Consider the following 27995-nt stretch of genomic DNA (forward strand, 5'->3'; position numbering starts at 1 on the left):
TGGCCACGCCCCAAACGCATGGCCACGCCCCAAACGCGGCGAGCCCAGTCTCGCCAGCCGCCGGCTCCCGGCCTTTTTGCCAAGCTGGGCGGAGCTAAGCCCCCGGTCCCCGCCCCCTACCTAAGATCCACCCTATTGGCGTAGACTGTCAGAAGCTGCATCCAATGAGAAGGAAGGGGCGGCCGCCATGGCCCTATCCGCTGAGGTAACACAAGAACGGACGCAACTAACTGGCGGACGCTACGGCTCGGTCTTTCCGGGTCTTTCCACGCCTAGCAGCTCCTCCTGCTGACCCTGGGCCCGAGGGAAAGCCGGAAAGGACCCTTTTGATCGAGTAAGTCTGCGCTATCAGGAGTGACAGTTGGGGTCGGTCTGGAGGCGGCTGCTGCGCGCCCCGCAAAGCTCGGGACCGGAGAGGGGATTGGGAGGAAGGCCTGAGAAGGGGGCGGGGAGGAGTCGAGCACGTGGATCGCCGGCCTGACCGTGGCGTGGGTTGGGGGCTGGGCCGGCGAGCTCCGGCTGTGTGGGATCCGCGAGCGCGCGGAGCCGGCTCTTCCTGTCGGCTCTGCAGCCGTGGAGACGGGGGAGGGGGACCGCGAGTGTCGCCGCTCCGTGTCTGACCCGAAGGAACGTTTTTCTAAACCCTGATGTGAAGATGCCACCCAACAGCTGCCAGTGGCTGGACTACGGGCCCTCGGGGGCGGTTTACCTGAAAGTTCAGGTTGTGGTTGACTTTTTTCACACAGGTCAGCCTAACAGGTAACGCGTACTGAGCGCTTACTGAGTGCTGGGCGCTGTTGACTGCTTTACGGGCATTAACCTCGCTCTCCGCACACCAGCCCTGGGAGTTAGGCGGTAGTACCTTTGTCGGACGCTTAAGGAGCCCCGGTGAAGTGGTCACTTGCCCGAGGTAACTCACCAACTAGTAAGCGCTGGAATCGCGGCTTGAATCCAAGCTTTCCGAATTGTGACATTAGCGACAAAGCCACCCTTCCATGCTGGCACTCGCGATGTCTAGCAGGCCCCGTCGTCTCCCCAGTTGACCTCGGAAACCGTGACACCCCCTTTCCCTGGACGGGCGTGAGGTGGTCTGCAGAGCTGTCCTGTGACTCAGACAGCCAGTAGGAAAGAAGACTGAGGCGACAACTTCCTGGACGAAACGGGCAACATTCCAAAGCCTCCAACTCTAGCTTTCAAGGGCAGTGGGAATTGTAGTTGAGGTGGTGTCCTGAGGGTCATAAGTCCTGAGGCCAGACCAGCAGGGATGGAACTCCTTTTCCACCACTCTGTCCTGGGCACGGTCGCGGCTTCCGTTTGTGAGGCAGTTAGTTACAGTGCCGGCTGGGGTGGGCACGGCGGGCTCCCCCTAGAGGCCATTTCGTGTTCAGCTTTACGAACCGGTGGCGTTTGCGTTTTCCAGACGCTGGTGTCTGCAACCCTAACTCACCTGTCGCTGGATACTTAGGATGCTTCTCACTTATAAATATAGCACTGCTGTAGTAAAATACAATTCACAACCCATAAAATTCGCCGTTTTACGGGGTACGGTTGGGCGGGTTTTGTAGTATGTTGGCAGGGTCGTGCGACCGTCATCGCTGTCTTATTCCAGAACATTTTCATCTCTGCGAAAAGAAACCCTGTGGCCCCAGCGCGGCCCAGGCAGCTCTGAGCAGTGGAGTTGGGCTCCCGCTGAGGGCCCCGGCCATGTGCTCTGTGGGACGTTGAGGGCCGGCTGCGACGTGGGGGTGAGTGGAGCCTGGCCCCGACGTTGAATTTCGGCCGTGGGCTGGAGCCCAGACCGCCCGCCGAGTTCCGGGCCCACCTCGGGCCGAGGCCGAGGGAGGCCGCCTGCCACGCCACCAGCCTGAGGCCGCGGGGTCGGGCCTGTGTGGCCCGGAATGGCGGCTGGGGGGCGGGGCAGGAAGCGCCACCGGAATGGGGGCCGCTCGAACGGAAGCATTCTGGAGCGCGGAAAACTACCAGACTGGGAGGCAAGGCCGACCTTCCGGTGAGTGAGAGCCTTGAGTAGGCGTCACAGAGACCCCACATTTGAAGCCAGGCTGGAAACATCGCTCAGGAGCTTGCAGAACTTCAGGGTAACGGACACGCCGCAGTTGAGAGACGTGCAGCCAAAGCAACCGTTGTAAAAACGAAACAAGATAACCCCACGGCAACATCAGTAACAAGGAATGGAGAAGCTAAGCAGCTCTCTTAAGTAAAAAGGGCAAATCAGCACGCCCATCTATCTGCTGGACGCGCATTTCAGGGCGAAGCCAGTTACAGAGAGCCACGGTGGATGCCATGCAAACAGCTCTCATCTGGAGGAAACTTGGCAGTTTTGAAAAGCAGAAAGCAAGTGATACAAACATTATGTTTTCAGAATTTAGCACTATTGAAATGCTTTTCCACAGCAAAGCTTTAGAGGTATACATTGCCTCCTACCAACATATACAAAAGATTGATGAGCAGATAGCTAGGTTTTCAGAAGCTCTAGGTGTCTACCAAATTATCCATCTCATTTAGATACTGTAAGAGCAAATTCACAGTTGCCTTTTCAGAGCTTTCTGTCAGCTAAGTGTCTATCTGGAACAGGAAAGGTGTCCACCTTTCTAAGAGAGGATCAACAAGCAGAAGATGAATTAGACGTAACAGATGAAAATTTTCCTAAGTTCTGACTTCCATTTTCATCTTAATATGACTCAAAATTCAGGATTGCTGAATTGTAGAACTTTATATTGGCTTGCTATGTTAAACCTCAATGGAATGCTTCTGAAAATAGGGAAAAAAAAAATTAAAGGATATTTATGCTGACCCAAAATGAAGGTTTTAAAAAATACTACAAATCCAGTCATTTCAGCCTCTTAGTGGTAATGTGATCTTTTTGTATACTTCGTCCCCCACCTTTTTTTAAAGATTATGGATTTCTCAGTATTTCATATTAATGCTCTATACCTGGTTGGGAGTCCTATATAGTAAGTCAATAACAAAAACCAAAAGATCTACCAGTTCCACTTTGCTTTTAAGTTGACTCCAGAAAAAGATTCTGTGTAGTCATTCTGCTTAAGTATAAATTCTATTCCATGAATCTTTAAGTAAAAAGACAAAAGTTTTTTTACTGAAACATGAAGCTTCATCATTTGATCTGTAAATTTACCTTTCAACAAGTGTATAGTCAAACAATAAAGGAAATGTGACGTGAATATCTCAGTGTTTTACAAATGGGCAAAGCATAAATTTTAAAGTCACATCAACCTGATTCTAGTTTTAAAACAAAACTACTATCATACTAAAATATTATGTATGGTACTACAGCTTTTGGAAACTAGGAATTTGGTAGAATGATGCTTAGGGAAATGTAAACAAGAACACATGGAACATCATAAATCATTTAAAATTGTATAAAAATTTTCCAAGCTACTAACTACATAATAAAAGTCACTCTTATTCCTGAAAACATAAAACAGTTTAATCAGAGCCTTTATCAACTCATTTGGGATAACGGAAAAAAGCATATTCAAAATAGAAAAAAAGACTTCAAAAAAGCTTAAAAAAAAAAAAGAAGAAGTGGACCTTTGTACCAATTAGTCACTTCCCACTCTCTACCTCCTTTTTTTTTTGTATCTACCTTCTTTTCTTCCTCTATCCCTTAGAAACCACTTCTCTCACACTCTCTCTAGGTTTGCCTGTTCTGGAGATTTCATATACGTTAAATCATACAGTATGTGGCCTTTTGTGTCCCACTTCTTTCACTTAGTATAGTGTTTTCAAGGTTCATCCACATTGTAGTATGTTGTCAGTACTACATTCTTTTTATGGCTGAATAATATTCTGTTGTATGAATGTGCCACATTTTGTTTTATCAGTTCATTGGTTGATGGAGATTTGGATTGTTTACACTTTGGGGCAATTATGAATAATACTGCTGTGAACGATACTGTCCAAATTTTTGTATGGTCATATGTTTTCGTTTCTGCTGGGTTTTGCTAGGTCATACGGTAACTCTATAGTGAACCTTGTAAGGAGCTGCCAAGCTGTTTTCCGAAGTGGCTGCAGCATTTTACATTCCCACCAGCAGTGTATGAGAGTTCAAATTTCTCTGCATCCTCACCAGTACTTGTTATCTGTTTTATAGCCATCCTGGTAGATAAGTAGTGGTATCTCATTGTGGTTTTGATTTGCATCTACCTAATGACTAACAATATTAAGCATCTTTTCATGTTCTATAGCGATTTGTATATTTCTGAAGAAATGTCTTCAAATTTTTTCCTTATTTTTTAATTGAGTTATTTTTCTTGTTGAATTGTTTATATATTCTGGATACTAGATCCTTATCAAATACAGGATTTAGGAATATTTTATTCCATTCTGTGAATTGTCTTCACTTCCTTGAAAGTATTCTTTTCACAAAAGTTTTTAATTTTGAAGTCTAGTTAGTTAATCTATTTTTTCCTTGTGCTTTGGGTATCATATTTAAGAAACCATTGCTTAATCCAAGTTTGTGGTGATTTACACCTTTTTCTTCTAAAAGTTTAATAGTCTTAGAACTTAGATCCATTTGAGTTAATTTTTATATGTGATGTGAAGTAGGGATCCAGATTCATTCTTTTGCAGGTGAATATCCAGTTGTCCCAGCAGTTGAAAAGATTCTTCTTTCCTCCACTGAAAGGTTTTGGCACCTTTGTCAAAATCAGTTGGCATATAGATACGTGGGTTTATTAACCTGGACCCTCTATTCTACTCCATTGATCTATATTTTTCTCCTTTTGCCAGTACCACATTGTCTTGATTACTGCAGCATTGAAATTGGGAAATGTGAGTCCTCCAACTTCGCTTTTTATTCAAGACTGTTTTAACTATTCTGCTTCCCTTGCCATTTCCCTATGAATTTCAAAATCAGTTTGTCGTTTTGATAGTGATTGCATTAAAACTATACCAGTTTGGAGACCATCTTATTTCTTCCAGTCCATGATATGGATGTCTTCCCATTTACTTAGATCCTCTTTAATCTCTTTCAACAGTGTCTTATAGTTTTCAGTGTACAAGTTATGCACTTATTTGTTAAGTTTATTCCTAGTACTTTATTCTGTTTGATGCTGTTGTAAATGTATTTAATTTCATTTTCAGATTGTTCTTTGCTAGTATATAGAAATACTACTGATTTTTATATATTACTCTTGTAAACTGAAACCTTGCCTAATTCATGTATTAGTGCCAATAGTTTTGGTGGGTAGTCTTTTTTTTTTTTTTTTTTTTTTTTTTTGGTCTAGTAGGATTTCCTGTATGTAACATCATGTCATCTGCAAATAGAAAAAAATTTACTTCTTTTCCTGTTTGGGTGCCATTTATTGCTTTTTCTTACCTAGCTGCCTCTAGCTAGAACTTCCAGTACAGTGGGGTTTTTGGGGGGGGGGGTGGATTTGGCTTATTTTTTTAATGGAGGTTCTAGGGATTGAACCCAGGACCTCCTGCATGCTGAGCAGTCACTGGCACTGAGCTCTATCCTCCCCCTCCTCCAGTACAGTGTTGAAGTGGTGAGAACAGATATCCTTGTCTTGTTCTTGGTCTTAGGAGGAAAGCTTGCAGTCTTTCACCATTAAATATAATGTTAGCTGTGGGTTTTTGTAGATGCCCTTTATCAAGTTGACGAAGTTACCTTCTGTGCCTAGTTTCTATCAGGAAAGGTACTGGATTTTGTCCAATGCTTTTTCTGTATCTATTGAGGTACTTGTGTAAAGGGGTTTTTTCCTCATATACTCTATTAATACGTTTTGTGTTGATTGCTTTTCGTATGTTGAATCGTACATTTATATTCCTGGGGTAAATCCTACTTGGTCATGGTGTATAATCCTGTTTATATGCTTCTGGATTTGGTCTGCTAGCATTTGGTTGAGGATTTGTGTGTCTGTGTTCATAAAGTAGATCTATAATTTTCTAGTCTTGTGATTACCTTTGTCTGGTTTTGGCAACAGTAATACTAGCTTCATAAAGTGAATTGAAAAATTGCAGTAAATATCTTACATATAATTTTTATAATCTTTTGTATTATTTTCTTAGAATCACTTCTCAGAAAAAGGCAAGTATAAGTTACTTGATAAGTATTGCTCATTTTTCAAAAAGTTAAATCATGTTTATTTGTTTGAGATTAACATTGTCTTTCTAGAATAGTGATCTCTTAGAAATTATTCTTCTTTACTCCTTTAAGTACTGGAAAGACTCTCTAAGAGGCAAAGCCAAGCTCAGCCTTCCACATCTGTTTTAATGTCTGTGCCTGGCAGAGTATCTACGAAGGCACTAGGATTCAGCATTTCACCCAGCAAATTGTTGAGCACTTCCTAACTAGAACAGGATTTCTTAACCTCAGGACTATTTGGGGCTTGATAGTTTGTTGCAAGGGGCCGTCCGTGTTGTAGGATGGTTAGCAGCATCTCTGGCTTCCACCCACTAGATGCTAGCAGCAACCCACCCCCAGGTTGTGACAAACAAAAGTGTCCCCAGACATTGCCAAGTGTTCCCTGGTGGGTGAAATTGTCCTTGGTTAAGAAACACTGATCTAGAAACTGTACTGATTTCATATTACTGTCCAATAAAATTGTCTCTAATTTTGAATTTTAATCCCCGCTATATATTTGGTTTTGGAGCCACATTTGTCTCAGTCTGTCACCACGTACTGATGACTCTATCTTTAGCCTCATTTTCCCTCTTGGTTCCCAGACCCTTATTTACAAACATCTTGAGATTGATTTATTCAAAATGAGACTTACTCTCATCTTTTCCCAAACTGCTTTTCCTCATTTATTCTTGCTCTCCCAGGTCAGGACACTACCAATTATTCACGTATCGGTTATCAGCTCCCCTCTCTCCACCTCTCCTGTGAAATTCACCTTCTAAATCTTTCTAAATTCAGGGTTCTGTTTCCCAAGTATCACTTCTGTGTTAGTGGGTTCCTCTAACCTGAGTTGCCCCAGCAGTCTTTAACTTCCAACTTACTCCCTCCACTGCTGCCTTTAAAGTGCCCTTTCTAAAACGCAGGTCTAATCATGCTAATCACCCAGCACCCAGAGACCTTGGCATCTGGTCCTGCCTTCTTCTCTAGCCTCATCCCTTAGCCCTCTTTACTTAAGGTTCTAGCCATACCAAACTGCTTGCAGGCCCCTCAGCGCACTACCTTGCCTGACACTCGTTCTTCAGGCTGTGGTTAAAACTCTTGTCTCCCCTCTGTCCCTTTCACTCAGACCAGTCACTCCTTTCTCTCCCACTGCACCTGCAGAGATCTGGGTCTTCATCCTTATGATGCACTACAGGAATTTGTTCATGCATTCATGTGCCCTGCTAAACAACGAGTGCCTTGAGAACGGGAACCACAGTTTTTTTATCTCTGCCTGCTCCCCAGTGCCTGACATAGAGTGGGCACTTTGTAAATATATGTTGAATAACAAACGAAAATGCCCAGAGCAGAAGGAAGCTACCTGGGATTTCAAGGAGTTGTTTGTTTGGTTTGTTTTGGCTCAGTGAATAGTTACTAAGAACCAACTAGGTCCTGGGTGCTAGGAATAGAAAAAAGAACAAGGGCAGGATCTTTGCCTTAAAGCATTCACATCATGTCTAATACAAAGTAGGAGTACAAACAGAAGTTCAGTACAGGGTGATAAGTGTAAGCATAATCCATTAAAGTTCACATTGAGAATGAACTATGTTTGCATTTGGGGAAGACTCTCCCCACCCCTCAAATAGGCTTCTTGAAAGTATAAAAAGATACCGTTTCATCCTACTCTTAACCCTTTCTGTATTTGGTCAACTTCTATTTATTGTGGCTTTTTTAAATGGCTTTGACTTGGTCTTTCTTATTAAAATAGTTAGTGTCAGCCTCCCTTATTCTGTTGCAGTGTCTGAGCCTGTGCTGTGTGAGTTGATTGTTTAAAAACATTGTCTTTGGCCAAAATCACTCACCATTTATTTCAGTATTTACTGTGTCTTTCTGATCGTGCAGTGCCCAACTGTTGAGAATAGTGATGCAGGTGGACCAGTGGCCCTGCCTCCTGATGGATGACCTAAAGTCTTTGATTCACCGTTACCTGTGTTCTTCAGTATATTCATGTATTATTTCATAACTAAGCAAATTGGAGTCATGTACAGAATGTATAATCTAAAGAAATTTTTATCTCTGAATAAAGTTGGTAATAATAATCTTATGTCAACATGGCTTATTTCTCTTACCAGTTTTCTTAACACTGAGCATACGTATTTCCCTTCCTATACACAGTGCCTTTTAGTTTGTAACTTAACTAGTTAATAAATGCAACTTTATTCTTTGGCTGAGGCATAAGATAATTAATCCAAAGGGAAACCTTTGCCTGTGGTGTCCAGGAGCCATTAAAGGGATTGCTGAGGAAAATGAATACAATTATTATACTTTTGGATGGGAGTGGGGCAGTGGGAGAATTTCAGAGAAGGGAATTACAGATAGGTAGAAGCAAACTGAGCACAAGGGAGAGATCATGAACTCACTTTTAAACATGTTGAGGCTGCTAGGTCTATGGCAGTAGACAGAAGGCAGCCTTTTAATTAGAACTTGATGCTCAAGAGGGATGCTAGGATTAGTAATGAAGCTGTGTGACAAGTAAGGTGGTATTAAGTATGAAAACAGGAGGATCTGGAACAGAACAGTGGAAAACACACATGGAGTGGGTGACCCAAAAGAAACTAGAAAAGGATGAACTTGACAGGTAAGAAGAGAACCAAGAGGAAGATTACAGAAGCTAAAGGAAGAGTGATGCTTCATGGTGTCACACGTTGCAGGAATAAGGGCTAAAAAGAGACTGCTAACTTTGGCAAGGAGGCCATCATTAGTTAATACCTCAGCAAGAGCATTTTAGCAGAAAGATGAGGATAGAGGAGGTCTAACTGCAGTGGGTTGAAGAATGATTGGAAACAAAGAAGTGGAATGTATACCTGTAGACCGTGCTCTCCGAACATTTCTATTCCTTTTGGGTTAGAGGTAGAGCACATACAAATGAAAAACCTGAGCATGTTTATGTAAGCTGAGATAAGGAGAGGGGAAGATTGATTAAACATATATGGGAACAGATGTCTGCAGAGTTTGAGAAGAAAATGAGATAAACAGCCAGGTGAGATGGGTTTGCCTGGAAATGGTACAGGGACACCTGTTTCTCCAAAACAAGAGAGAAGATGATAAAAAGTAGTAAAGGCAGATGTTTGTGGAGTGGATGGGAAAGAAATTGGGCTATTCCTGCTGGTAACATATCTCTTCTCTGTGAGGTGGGGAGCTATGCTATCTATTAAGGGTGACTGGCAGGAAGTAGGAAGGGATTTTAGGAGAGTGATAAAACCCTGGACTGTCAGGAGTGAATCAGACTAGGAGTAAATAAGATCAGGTTGATTTATAATGTCCCAGCAGAGAATGAAAGTGAGGCATTTATGACGACTCCAAGTCAGCATGGCTATATAGCTCGCTCTAGTAGTGCTTACTAATTCTGGCACAGGACTAGAGAGTGGTTGGTTAAATTAATCCAGGTTGTGGAGTGGCCCAGTGGGGGAGGCAGACTGACTCTGAAGCAAGCAGATCGAGTACTACATTACAGAATTCATGCTATGTTTGGTTAAGTACTATACTCACTAAATTACTCTTCCTTTGTATTGAATTAGCCCCAACTCACAATCATAAGTTGACACGAAAGTTGTTGGATAAATACAGAATTCTGGAATGCAGATCCAGACTTCAAATGCTCTGTTTGATGCTAACAGACATTCCCCACTCAAAAGTAGAAGTTGAGAAATAAAGGCAAATAGATTTTCCAATCTATTGTTTGGTTGCACTCAGCCTTAAAAATTTGTTTCTAATTTTGTTATGGCATTTGAATATGTTTTTAAAGTGTATTCAGTAAGATATCACAATGTCTCCGGTGGAAAAGATAAGCAGGCGTTAGGAAAGCTTGAAACTCCCAGCAACTGGTTCATGTACTACAGTTCAGTCTTTTTAAGAATTCCTAATATGATTTCCAATGTTAAAACGTGTGATGATTTGCTGATTTAAGTGAAAAGCACATTGAGAAGTAATAGGCAGGCCCTGCTTAATTTGTTCAGTTTGCCTTGGTCAGTATTGAAACTGAGTTGGAGAAAGTGTTCACTGTTAACTATTTTCTGTGAATAGGGATGTGTGTGAATTGAAAGAAAAATTATTATATGCTCTCGTGTTATCTGAAAAGAAGTCTAGCCTAGGAGGGTTCTCATGCCAGGCTCAAACTGTCATTGTGAAGTAAACTGTAAGAGTCTGTCAGCTCCTCCACAGTGACCCAGGGAATGGAGGTTGGCAGGTTGGTGGGCCAGGCATCAGCTGTGAGGTGAGAGGACTTCAGCCAGAAAAGTGGCTACAGGCACGTTGGATTCTATCCATGTGTCTGCCTGGTGGCGGTCCTGTTATAGGTGAGGCTTGGTGACGACTTTGATGATAACCCAAGTTGGGCCAATCCTTTTGCCTACTTCTGAGCATGAGGGAAGCAAACAGTAGAGAAAAGTGTGCATACATGCATTTGTAAGTAATTTTCTTTTTTTCTCTTTCAGGAGCTGGAATGCATAAAAGCAGCTGGCAGAATAGAAGACATGGGAGAAGAAGCCACCGGCAGAATCCCTGGTTCAGACAGCATGGTTCTAACGAGAGGCAAGTGCTGCTGTCCAGTGTCTTTTTAGCGTTGACAGCACCTTCACACACACATGACTCACTGGGGGTCTCGGCAAAATGCAGGGTCTGAGGGGCCCAGCCAGAGTCTGCACTTCTGACAGGCTCCCAGGGGGGTGTCTCTGCTGCAGATCGGCCTGTCTGCCATGCTGGGGTAGTGAGGAGCTGACCACACTTGTCTTGCTTTTCAGAGTGACCATGACTTCTGACCAGAGCCTTGGCCACAGGCTTAGAAGTAAACATTATCTGATACAACTGAAGAGCTGCTTCTCCATTTTGTAGACTTGCTCTATCTTCTTTTTTTTTTCAGCTTATGAAAATAGCTTTCTGGCAACCTAACTTCATTAATTCAGCCTAAATCCTAAGTAAGGCTATATATAGTATATATGATAATATAAATAATACTGTATTTAGTAAACACAGAAAGTTATAAATAATACAGTGAACACCAACACTGTACCTTCCACCTAGCTTAAAAAAATAAAACTTAGTGTATACTTAATTGAAGTCCCCATAATAAATATTTTCCATACTCTACTTATTTCTCTGCATGAATTAAATACAGTCTAGTCTCAGAACAAAAGACACCCCTCCCTTCCCCTCCCCAAGAGAAAACACCTCTTCACAGTTCAAGGCTGCTGACATGACCTCTGGCCATAGGAAGTCTTTGCACAGCCCCCTCCTCGCCAAAGGAGACCCGTATGCCAATTTCAAAACTCTTCCACACTCCAGATCTCCTTTTAAAATGGACAGATTCCAGTTATAGGAGCAGAATATGTCAAACGCCAGGATGTTTCTCTAGAACGGATGAACCTAAACAGTGATGATTGAAGGCATCAAAATATGAAGGAACAAGGACCGTGGAGTTAGGAAGTCTGGGTTTGACACTCTGCTCTTTCCTGTGTGAAACTGCAAGCTTCTTAGTGACTTGGAGTCCCTCTTCCTGTACAGTACTTTTGTGAGGTTCACAATAATGTAAATAAAGCCACTGTCAGGCTGCTTGGTTCTGAATTGGCCCTCTGTACCTGGTCGGCCTCATTAGATGCAGCAGAAAATACTGCTCTGAACCAGAGTCCCAAACTTGACCCATATTTAGAAAGAGCAGGACAGCACCCAATATTTGTATGTTTTGTAAGAAGAAGCATGGATACTTTTTGGGCTCCAGGCCTTCCCACAAGAGTACAAAGTGTAGCAAAATGTGATCTGTGCAAGAAGAGAGTCTTGACTCAGCTTGACAGAGTTGCGTGGAAACAGTGGACAGCCACTTTCTGGGCTCCATGTGGAAAGAATGGAGCAGCAGTCCTTGGACTAGAAATGTAGACATTTGTCATGACACTTAATCCTTCCTCTTCTTGCTGCTGATCACAGACAGGCTGCCTCAGGAAGCTCTGGGCCATAAAAAGAAGGAAAATAAATAATTTCCCTGAAACTGTGCATAGTTAGTATTAATAGACAAAAGAGAAAGTTCTTTCATTCCTTCATCCTGGTTTTGCAATTTGTATTCTTTTTGGTATTGTGGGGCAGGGGAAGTTCTTGATTGTAGCAGGATTCTAAAATTAGGTCTTTTGTTCTATCATTATATCCTTTAGTCTAAAATTGCCACGAAAGTGGCTTATAGTTTTGCAAAGTGAGCGTTTAAACCATGGTTCTATCCCAGTATTACTGAGCAAATCAACTCTGTGCCCTGAACCCCAGTTTCTCCATCTGTAGGGTTGGGTAGCCAAGTAAAGTTTAAATTCTCCATACTGCTCAGTCTAATAAAGAATGAAATTCACCTGGCCTTGTAACTGTTATTGAGCTGACAAATAAGCCCAGCTGGTGAAATTCTTATTGGCCAAGATCTCTGTTCTCATTTTCATCTGGAAAATTCCAAAAGACCTCACAAAATGCTCAAATGAGCAGATACAGAAAGAGAATTACTATTACATGCATTCATTTAAGGATGAGAAACCAAAACCTTGCCCCGACTTAGATATATTTGCATTAGGCAAACTGCTTCCAAGGAAAAGAGGGGTCACTGCTCCCCAAGTAATTGGGGATCAGAGGGTCAGAGGTGAAGGCTGTGGAACTGTAGGACCCCACAGTTAGAGAATTACTGGGACTCAAGCCCTTGGCTACAAGTTACCGTGACTGTGTGTCAACAGGCATAATGCGGGGGCACAGCAAAGCCCACGGCGTTCTAGCCACTGCGATGACGAGGCCCCGTCCACCTCATCCGGCACAGCTGGCAGTTCTTCTGTGCCAGGTAAGGCAACCTGCTGGACAGATCTCCTTCCGCCCTGCCAGTGGGGAAAGATTAAAAAAAACCTTGTCCTGCCTCCTCATCTGGTTACGTCTGTTCTGACTGTTCTTCTCAGCCTTGTGTGTCTTCAGTTACATGTGGGTACACTTCATGTGTCACCAGCCCGTTCCTGGCTCGGAGGAAATTCTGGGAGCAAATTGAAACACTAAAGGGAGGAGCTGGCGTGTCTAGAATGGTGATCCTGAGGCAAACATCTCCCCCAGTGCTGACCTGGGCCCAGGATGGCGCTAGCCCACCTCCTGCCCTCAGAAAAGTCCGGCAGCTGTGAGGGCTGGTGGACAGGCTCCGGGGCTCCTTACTGCGTGGCTTAGTTCATGGTATTTTAAGTTGGATTTTATTTCTTTTGACTAAAGATCTACCAGGTTATTACTATGATCCTGAAAAGAAGCGCTATTTCCGCTTGCTCCCTGGACATAACAACTGCAACCCCCTCACGAAGGAGAGCATACGGCAGAAGGAAATGGAGAGCAAGAGGCTGCAGCTGCTAGAGCAAGAGGACAAGCAGGGAAAGGTGGGCTCCACGCTCCCGCCGGCTATCCTGTCCCCTCCTCTCCTGCCAGCCTCCGCCCACTGCCGCAGGGAAGTGCCAATTAAACGCCCCTGTAACACTCAGCGCAGCGCACTTTAGGGAGGGTTGCAATGAATTTTCCCTGACAGGAACCTGATGAAGAGTGTAAGAACAGGCAAGAGATCTCCCACCGCCACCCCGCTTTTCTTATTTGCTAGGCCTCATCAGTAATTCTAACATCTTCTCCTTCCCTGGGAGACTCACGGGTAGCAGTATGGTAGAGCTTCGGTAACTGTGTATTTTAAATAGAAAATCAGGGCGTGTGGTTTAGATATGAGGATTTCTGGTATCCCTTCTGGGGGTGGATGCCAGGGCATTTTGATGATTATGGGACAATAGAATGGACAATCTGGGCCCCACGGTCACCATAGGTCGAATGGAAAGCACAGTGCAGACCTGAGTGTCCAGTGCCATCGCTGCGCTCAGTAGCTCGGTGGCCTCATCTCCCCAGGTATACATTGATGGGGGCTTGGAGGGGTGCCAAGCAGACTTCCCAGCTCACACATGCTTTATTGTAATGGGGTTTTCCTCTTTCCAGGGAGAGGAGGGCCCACTACACACTGACTGAGAACTATCACAAAGTAACTCTCCCTTGGATGTGTTGTAGCAAAGGAGACCATCAGATTTTTATGCATGTGATTTCTGCCAGCATAGTGCCTATTTCTTCATTGCATCCTATGAAACTAAAAACAGTCTCCATTATCCTGTAACATAAAACCTCATTGAATCTTTCTCTTTTTTTTTAATTTAGAAAATAGCCAGGTTGGGATTTAATGCATCTTCCTTACTACAAAAAAGCAAGCTGGGTTTTCTCAACGTCACCAGCTATTGCCGGTAAGACAGTGCCTCCTTGTTGTTTTCTTCATGAATGCTTTTCTCCTATTTCTAATTTTTGGGGTCCAAGAATCCAGTCAGGATAGAGCACGTAGCTACTCTGTGAGGAGTCTTCACAATTGCGTCTCCAGCTCACAGCCTACCTTCTATTGCTGAAGTCAGCCCTGAGAGAGTCATTCTTCCTCGGGGGGAGGGGGCCCCTCCTGCTTGTCTCCAGGGAGAGCGGAGAGGGGCTCTAGGCAGCGAAACTGGGCAGAAGTTTCTCAAGATGTTTCCTCTGTGTTACTTGTAAATCATTTTTAGTTTAGTAGAAGGTTCTTTAACTTCATCTCATCAGACTTCTGCCTCCTTTTCCCTTTCTAATGAGTTGTCAACAAAAATGGAACATTAAATGGATGTGTACTAAATTTTATCTATATTCTTGTGATGTCTGATACAGTTCTAACTAAAACCCTGTGAGATAGGTTGATACTTCCCCCAGGTTCCAGCTGAAGAGACTGAGACTCAAAGTGGAATGATTTGCCAAAGGTAAAACTAGAAAGGGTGGGATCTGTCCTGATTCCTAGGCCTGAGCTTCTGACCCCTGCACTCTGCTGCCTCCCACTGTGCCTGGGCCAGTGAGGAAACAACACTGTGTGGGTGGCTTACAGGAGGCAGCCCCCTTCAGGGAAGGCCAGTCCTGCAGGCAGTGTCCACCAGGACAGGTAGAGGCGTGTCCCTCCTTCTGAGAGGGAGATGAGTTAAAGGTCTAGTTAGAGAGATCTGTTCTCCAACCTAAAACCTGCTCGGTCCTCGGAGAGGGAGAGGAGCACTTAGATGGGTGGCTGTGTGCCTGGCTTCTTATTAACTGTGTGCCCTTCAGCAGGTTGTCCATTTCTCAGGCGCATTCTCTTTGTCTCAAAAGAAAGAGCTGTGTAGGTGATCCAAAACAAATCCCTCTAGTTCTGACTTTCTTTGACCCTGTGAATGGGCCACCCATTTCTTTGCTTTGGTTTTCCTAAGAATTCTAAAACTGAGATTCTTTGGGGCCTTGCTCAACTCCATTGCTGAGATTTAATATGGAGAGGAGAGGGCTGACCAGGGGAGATGGTCTTCAGGGGACAGGGCAGAACCCCAGCATCTTCTTTATGGATATCTCCATATGTATCCATACCCGCCCTGCCCCCTCTTTCTCCACTGCAGTTTAGCCCATGAGCTGCGAGTGAGCTGTATGCAGAGGAAAAAGGTCCAAATTCAGAGCTCGGATCCCTCCGCTTTGGCAAGTGACCGATTTAACCTGATACTGGTGAGTGGGAGGAAGCTTTCTGTGGTGCCGGGAGCATGGTTGCCATCCCCCAGACAGTTCATGGCTTAGCATTGAAGCCAGTTGCCATGAAAGCAGGTGGCATCTTCTTAATCTTATGGTTTTAATAAGCGCCTATCAGGTACCCATCGGCAGGTGCCAAGCTGGCAAGATAGGCTGTGATGTGACCATCATTACCCTCATTACAACTCTGTCACTTGACATTAGAGCCAGGGCCCACCACACACTGACTGAAAATGATCACAGAGTAACTTTCCCTTGGATGTGTTGTGTACACAATTGAAAGGTACACAGTGGACCAGGGGCTTCTAATCCTCTCTGTACTAGGCAGGATGGTGGCCAGACCTGAAGCCCCAGTGTCCTTCAGTGGCAATAACGTATTAGTCCCTTGCTTGCTATCACTGACTTCAGTAGCAGGGGCCTACAGGCTGTGTCCCTGGGCCTACACAACCAGCATACCTCCATTACATCATCTGCAAGAAGCAGAAAGTCTTCTCTACTTGTGGTTATACCTGGTCTGGAAGCCAGGGACAACTACTTGAGCTTACGGGCCAGAGAAATGTTGGCAGAGGACCAGAAGGTTCACTGCAAACAGGAGCCACACCTCTCTGCTAGACTGGCAACTTGAGGCCACAGGAGAGCGTAGCCTGCCCTGCAAGCCCTGGCCTTCCTGGAGGCCAAGGGATAGCCAAGGAGAGTGAGAGAAGGATACGAAATAGCCTCAGCCTGGTGGCTTGCTGACAGGACTGGAGGCCAAGGCTACAGAACTGACCTTTGAGGTCCTGCCCCAGGAGACTTCGACAGCAGAGCCCTCCCACGTTAAGGGAGGTTGGAATCCGGAACTCACATACTCCCCTGTGTTTGGGGTACAGTTTGACCTCAGTCAGTAGAATACTTTCTTGCAGTGGGTTCCCCTCAGGAGCTCTTTCCCTGGGGTTCTTCAGGAAGCCGGGTGGGGACAGTGGAGGTCACTGTGCACCTGCTACCGAGCGTAGCCTGGGTGCGTGGTCTTCACACTTTGTTTCACACAAACTGTGTGCTGGCTCTTGGAAGACCTTCCTCTCAGGCAGAGTCACGATGACTGGCTGGCTGGTATGACCAGAGGGGTGAAAAGTGCTGTTTGCCACCCAGGGATCAATTTTTTTGGATCTGACTCTACCACTGGTAATGATTCTTCAGGAGCATAATTGTCCTTCCCAAGTGAACTTGCAAAGTGAGTGCATTTTCACCAGCATCCAAACCCACGTATGTGTGTATATTTTATATTTATGAATTTATACAAAGCACAAAAATATGTAGAGGTTTTGCTTTGAAATAATTATTAACCATAGTTTTTAATGAAAAAAGAAAATTTTAAAAAAATAACCCAGATCCCAAGCAGTCTTTTCTTTTGTAATATTTTTTTCACTGCAATGCCCTTTTTTTTTCTTTAATTTGGTAGTAATCACAGGTCCTGTATAATAGGAATACAATTTTGTCTCCTCTTTTTAGCCCCTTGGCAATTATAACTAGCATTTTCCACATTACTGTGTGACTTTCATGATGGCTGCATGTTCTGTCACCAAGTGGTTCATCTGAGCAGTTCCTTTGGATGGACATTAGGACTCTTCCAAACCCAGTTCTGAGTCGGGTCACTGTGCAGACCTCAGACTCCTGGCCATGCCCCCTCACTGCCATTTCTATGCCTGAATTGTGAGACCAGGCACCTGTTAGCTTTGCCCAGTGGTGGCTACACCAAGTAGGGGCAAGTGAGATCATTCCACACTCCCTTATGGATGGGAGCTCTCAAGCGGTGAAAATGCACAAAGCATGGGGTCTGGGGAGATGGGCTTAGGCAACCCACCCAGCTCAGCCTGGGAGGTCACCTCCAGTCCACGTCTCCCTTCTAGGCGGATACCAATAGTGACCGGCTCTTCACGGTAAATGATGTCAAAGTCGGGGGCTCCAAGTACGGCATCATCAACCTGCGCGGCCTCAAGACCCCTGCATTCCGGGTGCATATGCATGAAAACCTCTACTTCACCAACCGGAAGGTACCCAGTGTGCTGTCTAGGGGGCAGTCTTTACATTGCAGTGGGCTGATGGCTGTATCTGTAAGAAGCTGTGACTTTCTGTTCTTTGGGACGTGAGCCACAAGACGGCTACAGGTTGAAAATGGTTTCTGGGTGAAGTGAGATCCAGTACACCTTCAGAGTTAGGTTTGTCCCTACCATTGCCCAGAATTCATCCCTGCCCCGGAGGGTGTACCAGATGTCTCATTGTGAGGCCCATGCTGAGTATGAAGAACTGAGGCCTGGGGCTACTTCCTCCTGTTCCCTCTCTAGGCTCTATATGGTGGGGTAGGGAGCTTCCCCGTTCTCAGGATGCTTGTTCCAGCCCCCTTTCAAGGAGTGAGAAAAGAAGAAAGAAGTCACATACGTGTATTCCACAAGAAAGTATTTGTCTGTTTCTCTCCATGAGTTGACAGTCAAACCAATTTTTGCATCTTGCTATGTGCTTCCTCACCAGGTGAATGCTGTGTGCTGGGCCTCACTGAATCATCTGGATTCCCACATTCTGTATCTTTTGGCAGGTAAAGGGGTTTGGTGGGTAGGCCATGCCCTAATATGGACCTAGGCATCTGTGGGGTTTGTGAGATGGTATCGTAGTCTCTAGAAGTCTGGGCCATTCTGCACATACACCTCACCCTGTAGGAAAGAGCAGTGCACCTGGGTAGAAAATAAGGCTTCCCATGAAGCACAGAGAAGTAGTTGAGGTCCTAGGATGATGTCACTATGTGCCAGACACTTCTGAAACCTGAGTCAGTGCTTTAGCAGAGGAACAAAGCAGAAGGGAACAGTAAAGCCTTGGAAAGGAACCCCAAATCCTCCTGAGGCCAAGGAGGAGCCCAGAGCTGCAGTGGTCCTGGGGCGAGGGAGGCTGAGGGCAGGCACCAGAGGAGGAGGTTCCTTTGACATTGGACTGGGGCTGTGGGCTCTGGGCCTAGGTCGCCAGCCGGAGATGGCTTCTTTAGAGCACTCTTCATTCTAGTCTGTGCCTTCCCTTCCCAGAGAGCCATCAGGGATTTGTAGGAACATAGTATATACTGTGTAGTGTCAGGGGAGCTGGGTCCTTCCTTGCAATCCCTGGGGGCTCCTGCTGATGCACAGGACAGCTGTCCCTCATGTCCTTCATGGAGTGAAGTTGTTTGACCCAAAGCCACATATTACTGAGTCTTACAGTTCATTTCCGTAATAAATGAGTTCTTAGAACTATGTGACCACTTGTTATACCGAACACCAACTTCACGAGTTGTCATGAGGTTAACTAGTTAACATCCATGAATTCACTTAGCACAGTGCGTGGCCACGTCATGGTTCCTCAACAAATGATGCCTGAATTGGAACCTGGTTTTTTCAGGGTTTTTTTAACAGTTTGTTCCACAGCACTCTATTTCGAAAGGTTTTAAAGCCTAAAGCACATTAGAGATCTGATTATAAATTTTATGTAAGACAAACAGAGAACTTGTGTGTTCTGTAAATTGAAAGTTTTATGTGGCTTTCATTTCGTCGGGTTCTGGGATGTGATGGGACCATGTGTTATTATGATGATCTTACCAGAGGGCAGAAGAGATCAGGCCTTAAAAGAGAGAAAACAACCTGCTCTCATTTCTGATCTTCAAATGATACGGCACTGTCTCCACACTTTTCTCGGTGGGCTAAAGAGAGGACAAAAATCCACACACAGGCGTACCTCAGAGATATTGTGGATTCGGTTCCAGACCACTGCAGTAAAGCGAATACCGCAATAAAACAAGTCATACAAGTTTTTTGGTTTCCCAGCCTGTATAAAAGTGATGTTTACACTATACTGTAGTCTTTTAAGAGTGTGATAGATGCTCATCATCTGAGCCTTTAACAAGTCATAATCTTTCTGAATCAAAGATCACTGATCACAGACCACCAATAACAAATACAACAACAATGAAAAAGTTTGAAATACTGTGAGAATTGCCAAAATGTGACACAGACACAAAATGAACAAATGCCATTGGGAAAATAGTGCCAGTGGACTTGCCCTGACACCTGGTCACCACACACCTTCTGTTTGTTCAAAACAAAGCACACACTGTCTGCAAAGCGCAGTAAAACAAGGTATGCCTGTAATTGGGTTTAGAGAGTGTGGTCTCTTGTAGTTTGATCAGCGGCTTGCCCCCTGGTGGTCATTTCAGGTAATCTTCAGGCTTTTGTGCACCTGCTGCTTCTGCTGAAGGTCGTGGAAGTTTCTCCCTTCACAAAACGGAACCTGATTCAGACCTGTGCTCTGTGCTTTTCCCCAAAGAGTGGTGGGAAGTTAGACTGCATTTTTCCTGCACTTACGAGGTTATGCATTGACCTGTGGCCTATGAAAGGATTAAATCTATGATACTGGCCCTGTAAGAACCGTACAGGGTTTGAGTGTAACCTGGCTTTCAGCCATAGTCACTAAAAGTGTACCTGGGTAAGGACTTTCTCCCTTTTGCCCTTAAAACCCAGAAGGAAAAGAGATTTATTTCAGAAAGAATTGAGCTGCCCGATATGGCGTTCTCGTTTATAATTTCAGCAGCCACTGTCCTGGACATCCTTAACATGGAGCTGACTACCCAGTGCAACATGATAAGCCCACGTCACACATTCGGACTGTCAAGACTGGTGCCTCATTATGTGGCAGAGATGTAGATTTTTCAATGAGGTGTGCATGAGTGTTCGTTCCACCAATGTCTGTTGAGCATATTCAGTCCCCGTGCAAGGTGCTGGACCTGGGCAGCTGAACGGGTGGTCAGTCTATGCAGTGATGTCTGTGGGGCAGTTGAATACAATAGGGTGCAGAGATGGGGGCAGCCTTTCTGGAGGTGGTTCCCACATGGGAAGGAGAGGACAGAGCTCCAGTCAGAAGGAAGAGTGAGGAGAGAGCTTGGCATCTTTGCAGCAGCAAGTGGTTTGGTATCCGTGATGTCTCTGGCTAGGTAGGGCCTTGCAAGGCCAGATCTTCAGGCTGTGGGGTGCCCCTGGAGGACTGTGGTCGAGGAGCCATTTCTTACATAGCAGTGTGGGTGATGGGCTGGTGAGGGTGAGACCTCGGACAGAAGGCCGCTGTGAGAGTAAGAGGGCAGTGGAGAGGGGGAGAACTGATGGGCAGCGGGGGAGGAGAGGCATGAATCCAGGAGGCTTAGAATCAAGGCCAGGGAATCTTGGTGATAGGAGAAGGTCCAAGGCTGAAACACCAAGAGGAGTGTATAGTTAGAAACTGCTGCTCGGCGCAGGGCAGGACTGAAAAGTATTCATCAGATTTAGAAATTAGGAGCTCATTGGAGACTTTGGGAAGAATGTTCCAGGCGAGGGTCAGACCTGGATTTCAGTGGGTTGAGTCAAAGAAAGGCAAGGAAGTGGGGATAAACATAGGTTTCTGTTGGGAGAAGTTTGGCTCTGAAGGGAAAGGAACCAAATCAGTCAGAAGAGAGACAGTCCAATAGAAAAACAGACAAAGGGAATAAAGAGGCAGTTCAAAGAAAGGGAAACCCAAATTACTGTAATCAGAGGTAGTCAGGGAAATGCAAATTAAAATGAGATATTTTATGCCCATTCAGATGAGCACAGATTTTTAAAGTCTGATAGTGCCAAATTTGGCAAATGTGGAGAATGGGGGAAGCTGCTGGTGGGAGTAAATGAGACAGCCACTTTAGGTTGCAAGTGAATGTACCCTCCCGCCCCACAGTTCCATTCCAGGTACAGACACTGGAGCCGTGTTTCCCAACTTGAGTCATAACCTATCAGAGGACCATGAAATCAGTTTATTGAGCAGCTTTTTGTTTTAACGAAGTAGACTAGAAAATATCAGTTTCGTATTTAGTAACATTAAATATTTTATGAAACTTTAAAACGCCTGTGTGTATATAGCACATTGTAGTGTAAAGTGAAATTCTTACCATGGATGTAAGAAACTGCTTTAGAGAAGCCTCCCACACATGGGAGTGGGAGACAGGATAGGAAGAGAGGCTCATTCCAGCCACGGAGCGGAGGAGAAAAAAGGGCCAAAACGACCTCAGTGCCCATCAGCAGGAGACGGGATAAATAAATTGGGGTGTATTCATACACGAGGATGCTCTGTGGTGATGACAGATGAGCTGGAGCTGCAGACAAACACAGATGACTAGGAGGCAATGCAGGCTGAACAGTTATAGGAGATTCTGTGTGCTGTGATTTATGTATATTTTAAAGCCAAGTAGTTCATTATATTGCTCATGGACAAGTATCATATCGGGGAAGTATTGTGGACTAGACCTCAGACCAGTTTTAGAATAGTGATTCTTTCTGGGTAGGGAAAGTTAAAGGGAGGCTTTTAACTGTGACCTTTTTTCCTTTAAAAAAATATGAAACGTGTTAAATATGAATGATGGGTATTATTAAGAATTTTTGAAAGCTACTAATGCCTATTCTCCTCCCAGAGGAGACCTTGTACTTGACTGTCCTTAACAGCTTTTCCAGGCTGTGCCTCATGGGAATTGCAGAGACTCCAGGCTGCGCCACCCTGCTTCCAGCATCACTGTTTGTCAGCAGTCATCCAGGTACAGGGGGTCCTTTTCCTTTGGATAAGGAGGTGCTCTGAGGAATGTCTCTGTCCTCTGCCTCCCAGGAGCTGCAGCCAACAATGGCATAAGCTCCATGGTGATGGCTTGGACAGGAGGGCTGGGAACCACAGGCTGGGTGAGCCAGGTCAGAGCTCGCAGGGTAGGGACAGTCTGCAGAAGCAACTGGGAGGATTCCTTAAACTGCCCCAGGATTTGTACATGTGTATCTTCACTTAGCACCTCCCTTTGGTTCATTTCAGTAGCCAGAACAGTTAAAAGCGTGTGTAACCAGTACAAGAGATCAAAATACTTACTTGGGCCGCCTGTGCAGATCATCCAGAGAACATCTGTTAAGCTCCTGCCGTGTGGCAGGTGTTGTCAGAGATACTTCCGTTCTGTCTGGCTGAAGACAGTTCAACTGCCTGGCAGCATTCTGGATATTAAGTTTTCGGTCTTTCAGAGAATTAGGATCAATTGGATGAGGGTCAGTCCTGTAAGAGTGCTGGCATGAATCCCAGCTCTGCCCCTTCCCAGCTTGAACAGATTGCCTGACCTCTGTAAAGGAAAGATAATACCTACCCCCTCGGGGTACATGGAGTGACTTAATGCACACTTAGCCAGGTGCCTAGCATTTCATCATACAGCAAGCTTATGAGGCGGGAGTATGTGTTATCACCATTTCGCAGGTGAGGAAACTGAAACAAAGGTGTTCAGAATTTGCCTTACAAAACTGAGAGATGGTGTTAGAAGTCAGGATAGTGGTTCTCTTAGGGGACGAGTGCGTGGGGAGGTAGTAATTGGGAGGGGACACAAGGGGTCTATTTCTTAACCTGGGTGGTGGTTACATGCCTGTACTTACTTAGAGATGACTCATTAAACTTATACTATGATTTGTACCCTTTATATATGTTTTATTAGTTAAAAAAAAGTTTTAAAAAAAGTTTGCCTGAGTTCACACAGCTTTGAGTGTGATCTGGAATTGAAACCCTCTTATCTGTGACACCACACTGCCTCCCTGGTGGCTGGTATTTCTAGCTCCCTGGTATTTCTAGCACTGCTGCTGGGAAGGCAGGAAAGGTCCATATATTCACTCTCAGAGTAACCACTTTTGAGCTAGGCACCCTTAGCCGAGTGCCCCTTATTTTGCTACCATAAAACCCAGGATGGAGCCAAGATATAGGCCCTCTGAGCAGCTATTTCTGGAGGCTTCCCACACCTGGTGGTCACTGGCCCAGCAGCATGGAGGGTAGATGTTCATCCCTGGAAGGCAGCCGCCAAGTTTTACACTCCTGTTCCCTCAGCAGGAGGAGACCGGCCTGGCATGCTCTGCAGTTTTCGGATCCCTGGGGCCTGGTCCTGTGCATGGTCCCTGAACATCCAGGCAAATAACTGCTTTAGTACAGGTGAGCTACAGCTGACGCCCCACGTGCCCAGGAAGAAGCATTTCACAGACCTTAAACCCCTGCCCACAGTTGTTCCCCGCAGACTGCGGGTAACGCTGTCTCCCCACCCATCTCCGTGTCTGTCAGGTTTGTCTCGGCGAGTCCTGGTGACCAGTGTGGTGACGGGGCACCGGCAGTCCTTCGGGACCAGCAGCGATGTCTTGGCCCAGCAGTTTGCGCTCATGGTTGGTTGGATTGGAAGGGTGTGCATAATACACAGTTTCCCAAGAGTGGACATTTTGCTGGATTGAAATGGGATTCCCTGTGTGGCATCTAGTGGTCCTCCCTCTTACAGGGAAAAAGAGGGCAGCAGAAGGACTGACGGTTACTTGGTGAATAAGTCTGTGCTGAGTGAAATTTGGCTGATCCAGAAATGCCTGGCTCAGCTGGCTTTAAACAACTTCCTGTTTAAATAAATTGTTAGCAGTTCTTGAGTACTTAGATTAGCCAGCAGCACAAGTCCTTTTTTTAATGTGTAAATCAAGTACCAATTCATAACACCTAATAGTTTTATATGCAACTGTCAGATACACCTTTTATATGTTAAACAATCAAGATTCTTCTTATTGCTACATTTCAAAGACTTGACCTGTAGAAATGCCACCTTTCTTTTAAAGTGTGGAAGGAGATGTGCCTGCTTTGGACAATAAGCAGAGGTCATTATTCAGGGTTCCTCAGTCATCTTCCCACTCTCTTTGGGACCCAGTGTCTTTATCTGGATCTTTCTCTCTCCCCTTCCCCACTCACCACCCAGCTTCTCACTAAAGACCTGGGAGGAGGCAGGGTGCCATCACTTCACAGGGAGGGGGGGTCAGGGTGAGACCTTAGGTGCCAGTTGCAGCCATTGGGGAGGACACTGGAGAGACATGTAGCATCCAGTTCTTTGACCTTTCTAAGGACCCTTCCAACTCCACTGAGGCTCAAACCCTAAGGAACCTGTCTGCACCTGTACTTCTTACCAGGGGCTGGGATAGGGGAGGGGAAGCAGGGGTTATATTCCAGAGGTCTCAGCCCTCCCAGCCTTGGTAGGGAGGTACTGAGCAGCCCCTCTTTCCACAGGCTCCCTTGCTGTTTAATGGCTGTCGTTCCGGGGAGATCTTTGCTATTGATCTGCGTTGTCGAAATCAGGGCAAGGGCTGGCAGGCCACCCGTCTGTTCCACGACTCAGCAGTTACCTCTGTACAAATCCTCCAAGAAGAGCAATGTGTCATGGCATCCGACATGGCTGGAACGGTAGGGGTGCCACTGACTTTCTCAGGCTGCTGGAGCTGGTGGCCGAGAGCTCTGCCAGGTGGAAAGGCTCTGCCGAAGAGACCCTCATGCCAGACAGCAGCCGGGGAAAGGCAGTTGGAGACCAGGCGAGTTGTGGGCTGTGCGGGGCTTTGCTGCCCACTGGAAGCCCTGCCCGGTCTAAATAGACATGAAGCTGGTTCCGGTGCTTTTAATGGAAGCAAAGGCTTAGGAGTTTGAGACTTAGATTTTTCTGACATGAAGAGTTCTTTGGAGACCACATCACCCTCTCTGGCTTCTGTGCCTGGGGTTCACCAGTGTACCTGCTGGACCCTCCCTAACGGCCCCTTGTGCTTCTTCCCACAGATCAAGCTGTGGGACCTGAGGACCACTAAGTGCATAAGGCAGTACGAAGGGCACGTGAACGAGTATGCCCACCTGCCTCTGCACGTGCATGAAGAAGAAGGAATCGTGGTGGCAGGTACCTGGGGATGAGGAGATTGGTTTCATCAAACACTGTCCCTTAGGTACCCAGCAACTTAAGTAGACGAGGGAGAAATGACTCCAAAACAAAACCGAATAAAGGAATTTTGGACTCCTGGGGTCAGGGAGACGACAGGATGTAGAATTGGACATTAGTAAACAAGAGTTTAAAGTGCAATAGAACATAGTGACTGAAGAGACCTGGGTGAGGGGTTTAAGTCTGTTCACCAGGTGGGCATTCAATGCGACCCTCATCCTATCATGCAGCTGTCCCGTCGAAGACGTTGGGCTCCCTGTCCTTTTTGCTCTTACATCCACCAGCGGATGCCAAGAAAAGAGATTGAGGTCCTTGAAAGGAATTGATGGCTGGGTCTCTTTAACAGCACTACTGTGAACACATGATTTGCAGAATGGAAGCAGAGCTTCCTAGCACCAAAACCCCTTGAAAGTAATTACAAGTTGATCATAGATTATAGTGCTTCTGGGCTATAGAATATTCTGTTAGCATGAAAATTGGACAGTTTCACAGATGAAATAGTAGGCCCTACTATTAAGGGATATGTTCTCAGTCTTCACAGATCCTCAAATTTGCTAATAGTCCTACAGGAAGTACCTATTTGCTGTGAGTTTTTTTGTGTGGCTAAGAAGCATCATTTTAGAACTTTCTTAGGCATTATTTATTACTCTCACCACCAACAGTCTGTTTTCCCCAAGTTTTCATCTCAGAAGAGTTTTTGTGTTCTGGATAGTAGAAAATAGCCTTGTTGAGAGGCAGATGTGGGTAGTAGGCGGGCTGCAATAATCTTCGAACTGCACAACCTGAACTGAACCATAGCTGGTCGTAATGTCATTCAGGTGGTCAAAAGCACACACTGAAATCCATGACATCTAAGGTCTGCCCTCCTCCCTGAAGATCTCCAGTAGCACATGTTGTCTGGGCTGCCGTAACCAATGGTGTCAGGTGTCAGATTCCTCACAACGGTGACGAGGACTATCCGGTCTTGTGTACTGAACCTTATTAAACTAGGAAGCGCTCTGGGGAGGGTTGTCACCTGGTTTGTCCCCAGGATACAATGAAGTTAAGAGATCTTCCTGGTTACCATTTCATGAAAAAGAAATCAGTTGCATGTCATCTAGACCATGTGGGTTGGGTTCCCTCTTCAATAGCCCTTGACACCAAGAGGAGCAGGATGCCCACCTGTTAGCCATGGTGCCCCATGAGCCACCCAGGGTGTCACAGCCAGCCAGTGCCTCTTGTCACTTTGAGTGCCTGCAGTTAGCTGTGGTTTTAGAGACCCAGGGCGACCTGTAACTTTAATTTTCAAAAAGTACATCTTATCAGTAGAAATAATTTGTTTGGAGTTTGTTTTGGCTCACATGGACTCATCTTTAGCCCTTAGGAATCATGGGAGAAAACCAGGTCCACAAATTGTCCTCTGCATTCTCTCACTAACCTGCCACCTGCCTTCCCTCTTTCTCAGTGGGCCAGGACTGCTACACGAGAATCTGGAGCCTCCACGATGCCCAGCTGCTCAGAACCATACCCTCCCCTTACCCCACCTCCAAGGCCGACATTCCCAGCGTGGCCTTCTCTTCTCGGCTTGGGGGCTTCCAGGGAGCGCCGGGGTTGCTCATGGCCGTCCGGCAGGACCTTTACTGCTTCTCCTACAGCTAATTCTGAGGGTGCAGCCTGGAGGGAGGTGGATGTGACTCAAGGGAGTGAAGAGTAGCCATGTTTTTGCCACAACTGCTGTTTGCAGTGAGGTTATTTTGTTTTAAATGGATGCTCCATGTATGCATATCCCATCCATCCATCCAGCTGTGGGGGAACGGGTGCTGTTTTATGTGGAGACACTTCAGTAAAGTTATTTCAGTTAAGTTGTGGGCTCAGAAGGCTTAAAAGTCCTTTTCATAAAAGGTACCTATTTCCTTTTCTTGTTGAATTCCTTAGAGTACCCCCTCCCGCTTTTTTTTTTTTTAACAAAAAGTACTTTTCTAAGGGCTTAAGGTTGACAATAATTAAATTAAAGCTTGTTCTTTCACCAAAAGCCCTTTCAAGAAACCTAATGATGAGGCCAGGCAAGACTGTCGGAGCCGGTGCCTGGGTCCCAGAAATATGCATGTGTACTTACAGTCAGCTGGAGAGCAGGGGAAGTCATTTCTCTGAGAATCTAGAGAAAGATTTAAGGCTAGAGTTGGAAATCATGAAAGTAGCCTTTTCAGACTCACTCTATATTAGTATCAGATGTCTGGGATTCTCCTTTATTACCATTCATAGGCATTAGAAAGAAAGATGGTTCTTTTTAGATGTTAGAGGTTTTAAACAGGCCTTACCATGCCTTCGTTGAGGCACCTTCCAGAATGTTAGGTACAGCAGCTCTTGTTTCTATCATGGTGACTTCAGTGTCAGGTTCAGGGGGCCCCATCTCAAAAAAAAAAAAAAAACTGGCTTTTGACTTTTTGTCATCTAGGAGAAGCAGTTTGTGAGATGTTTATACAAAGTGTTAAAGAGCCGGTGTTTCTACCAAACAATAAACTAGAAAGAACCATGGCA

General features: G+C 45.5%; 1 protein-coding gene across 8 annotated transcripts; it reads left to right on the top strand.

The window, feature by feature from the left end:
- The first annotated feature begins 98 nt into the window (after positions 1 to 98).
- DCAF4 (DDB1 and CUL4 associated factor 4) lies at positions 99 to 27992 on the top strand. Of its 8 annotated transcripts, none has more exons than XM_031679196.2 (14): positions 99 to 334; positions 10579 to 10675; positions 12838 to 12938; positions 13349 to 13506; positions 14315 to 14397; positions 15580 to 15682; positions 17590 to 17733; positions 18209 to 18272; positions 22164 to 22283; positions 23588 to 23689; positions 23816 to 23913; positions 24788 to 24961; positions 25325 to 25439; positions 26923 to 27992. In XM_031679196.2, the coding sequence occupies exons 2-14, from the start codon at positions 10587 to 10589 to the stop codon at positions 27114 to 27116; spliced, it is 1545 nt and encodes a 514-aa protein (XP_031535056.1). In that variant the 5' UTR covers positions 99 to 334; positions 10579 to 10586; the 3' UTR covers positions 27117 to 27992. The 8 variants fall into 8 exon arrangements, with proteins under 8 accessions (XP_031535056.1, XP_006206965.1, XP_072819469.1 ...); XM_006206903.4 differs by having other exon boundaries at positions 101 to 334; positions 18209 to 18258; positions 22204 to 22283; positions 23591 to 23689; XM_072963363.1 differs by lacking the exon at positions 99 to 334 and adding an exon at positions 566 to 746.
- Positions 27993 to 27995: the final 3 nt, after the last annotated feature.

This window comes from Vicugna pacos, chromosome 6, assembly GCF_048564905.1.
Source record: "Vicugna pacos chromosome 6, VicPac4, whole genome shotgun sequence".
NCBI lineage: Eukaryota > Metazoa > Chordata > Mammalia > Artiodactyla > Camelidae > Vicugna > Vicugna pacos.